This window comes from Pseudomyrmex gracilis, unplaced genomic scaffold (assembly GCF_002006095.1).
Source record: "Pseudomyrmex gracilis isolate BER0280 unplaced genomic scaffold, ASM200609v1 scaffold_1334, whole genome shotgun sequence".
In the NCBI taxonomy this organism is placed as follows: Eukaryota; Metazoa; Arthropoda; class Insecta; order Hymenoptera; family Formicidae; genus Pseudomyrmex; species Pseudomyrmex gracilis.
In genome coordinates, this window is record NW_018021918.1 from 30,209 (window position 1) to 32,078 (window position 1,870).

At 33.6% G+C, this 1,870-nt stretch overlaps 1 protein-coding gene across 1 annotated transcript in view; it reads right to left on the minus strand.

Moving 5' to 3' along the window:
- Positions 1 to 1,485, minus strand: part of LOC109862074 (cilia- and flagella-associated protein 58-like) — a gene marked incomplete at both ends in the record, with an annotated part of 27,740 nt that extends 26,255 nt beyond the window's left edge. Inside the window, one exon of the mRNA XM_020441971.1 lies at positions 1,215 to 1,485. Coding sequence (XP_020297560.1) covers positions 1,215 to 1,485 — 271 coding nt within the window. The remainder of the gene's footprint in view (positions 1 to 1,214) is intronic.
- Between the last annotated feature and the right edge of the window lie 385 nt (positions 1,486 to 1,870).

Consider the following 1,870-nt stretch of genomic DNA (forward strand, 5'->3'; position numbering starts at 1 on the left):
CCTCCAGCGTGATTTTAAACAATTAAAGAATCTTTTAAGGCTCTGAAGTTTTCCAAACTAATAAATATATGTAAATTCGGTCATGAGAGCCGTTCGCTAGGTGTTGTGCGTAAATTATACGTGTATATATATACATATATACGTGTTCACCTAATAGAAGAGATTGAATGGAGCGGACGGACGATTCCCCTTGCTCCTCGCGTCTGTTAGCTTGTGGGTAGAGCGAATTCTTGTGAACTGTCAATAGTAATAGAAGAGATTGGGTGGAGCGGACGGACGATTCCCCTTGCCTCTCGCGTTTGTTAGCTTGTGGCTAGAGCGAATTCTTGTGAGCTGTCAATAGTACTTGGCGCCTTTTTTTACCTTGTTTTAGAACTATGTGACTCTCTTCCGAAAAGTACGATGTTGATCACTGCGTCTTTTCGTTCATACAACTTTCGACCCTAGTCCTCGGACGTGTTTTCGGGTAGCAGCTCGCCTCTGCTGACTGGACATCTGATTTCAGTCGCAGAGCTTTTAAAAAAATATGCTTAACTCGCATTTCACTAACTCAATTAACTCTTTTGCTATGGCTGAACTAACCGTGGTTATATATCTGTACAGCTCTGCCGCGAAATACGAATTAACGATATTAATAACAAACACAAAAAGATTCCTTTATTGTAATAATATTGTATACGACTTCAATGCGAGATAAAGAAGAGAGTCACTATAATAGTATTTGTTCTAAAACGTCGCTTAACAGAAAGTCACTATAATGACGATTTGTTATGGAAGATTACCTAGCAGGAAACCACTATAATGACGCGTAAAGCTTAAAAGGTTACTAACAATATCTACATAAGAACGATAATATATATTATAATAATTACACTTATAAGAATCACGACCACAATAATACAATAATACAATAATTACCAAAATAGTAATTTAATAACGGAGTAGTATGTCGCCTTATACTACGTCGTACAACACAATAAAAAAGAACAAAATTTTATTGAAGCAAAAAAGCAAGCACATAATAACAAGTTCACTATAAACTTTCAAAAAATTAACGATAACAAAAATGAACAAGAAAATCAGTGACAAATTAAGGAAGTGATTTGCGTATTTTATAATTTGATCGCATGCGCAATGTGTGCAGATCCATATATTAAAGCGAGTAACTAAAACGAACAACATATTTTTTGAGATTTTTAATTAGCACAACTCACAAAATTCTTTCTTGATAAGACTAGCTTCTTTTGTTGTTATGTCCTCTTTCATTTGCTCAATCTGGTGGTCTATAATCTTTAGTTTGTTTTTCAACTCTCGTAGTTCTTCTTGCGCTTCAACGAGGCTCTTACTGCATAGATTTCGCTCCGCATGAATAGTATCAAATAAACTTTGCTGCTGCTGATATTTTATTTCAGCTTCCGTCAGACGTTTTTTATAATCAAAAATTTCCATTTGTTTTAACTTTTCAGTGCTTTTATAATGGTCTATCTGTCAACATATCAAATTAATTTTACCTTTTTACATTTTACATTTTACGATCAAAACTAAATAAATATAAAACATCACAATGCTGAAACAAATAAACAATTTAAGTAACTATTTATACAATCGGAGCATGTTTAGAGGTCAATGATCTTGACATATGTTGTCAAGGACATCTCCCTGAACAGCAATCAAGTTTTAGCCATCGCTCGTTGTTTGTTACAACGTTGAACAAAAAAAGTTTTATAAATAAACTCATTTCCCGACACCATGTATATTTTGTTCGTGCATAGGCAGCAAATCAATGTACTTTTTTTTTCTCTTCAAACTTCTACAATATAATCTAAATGTGAGTAATTTGTTTATTCTAAATGTAAGTAACGTTTTTTTA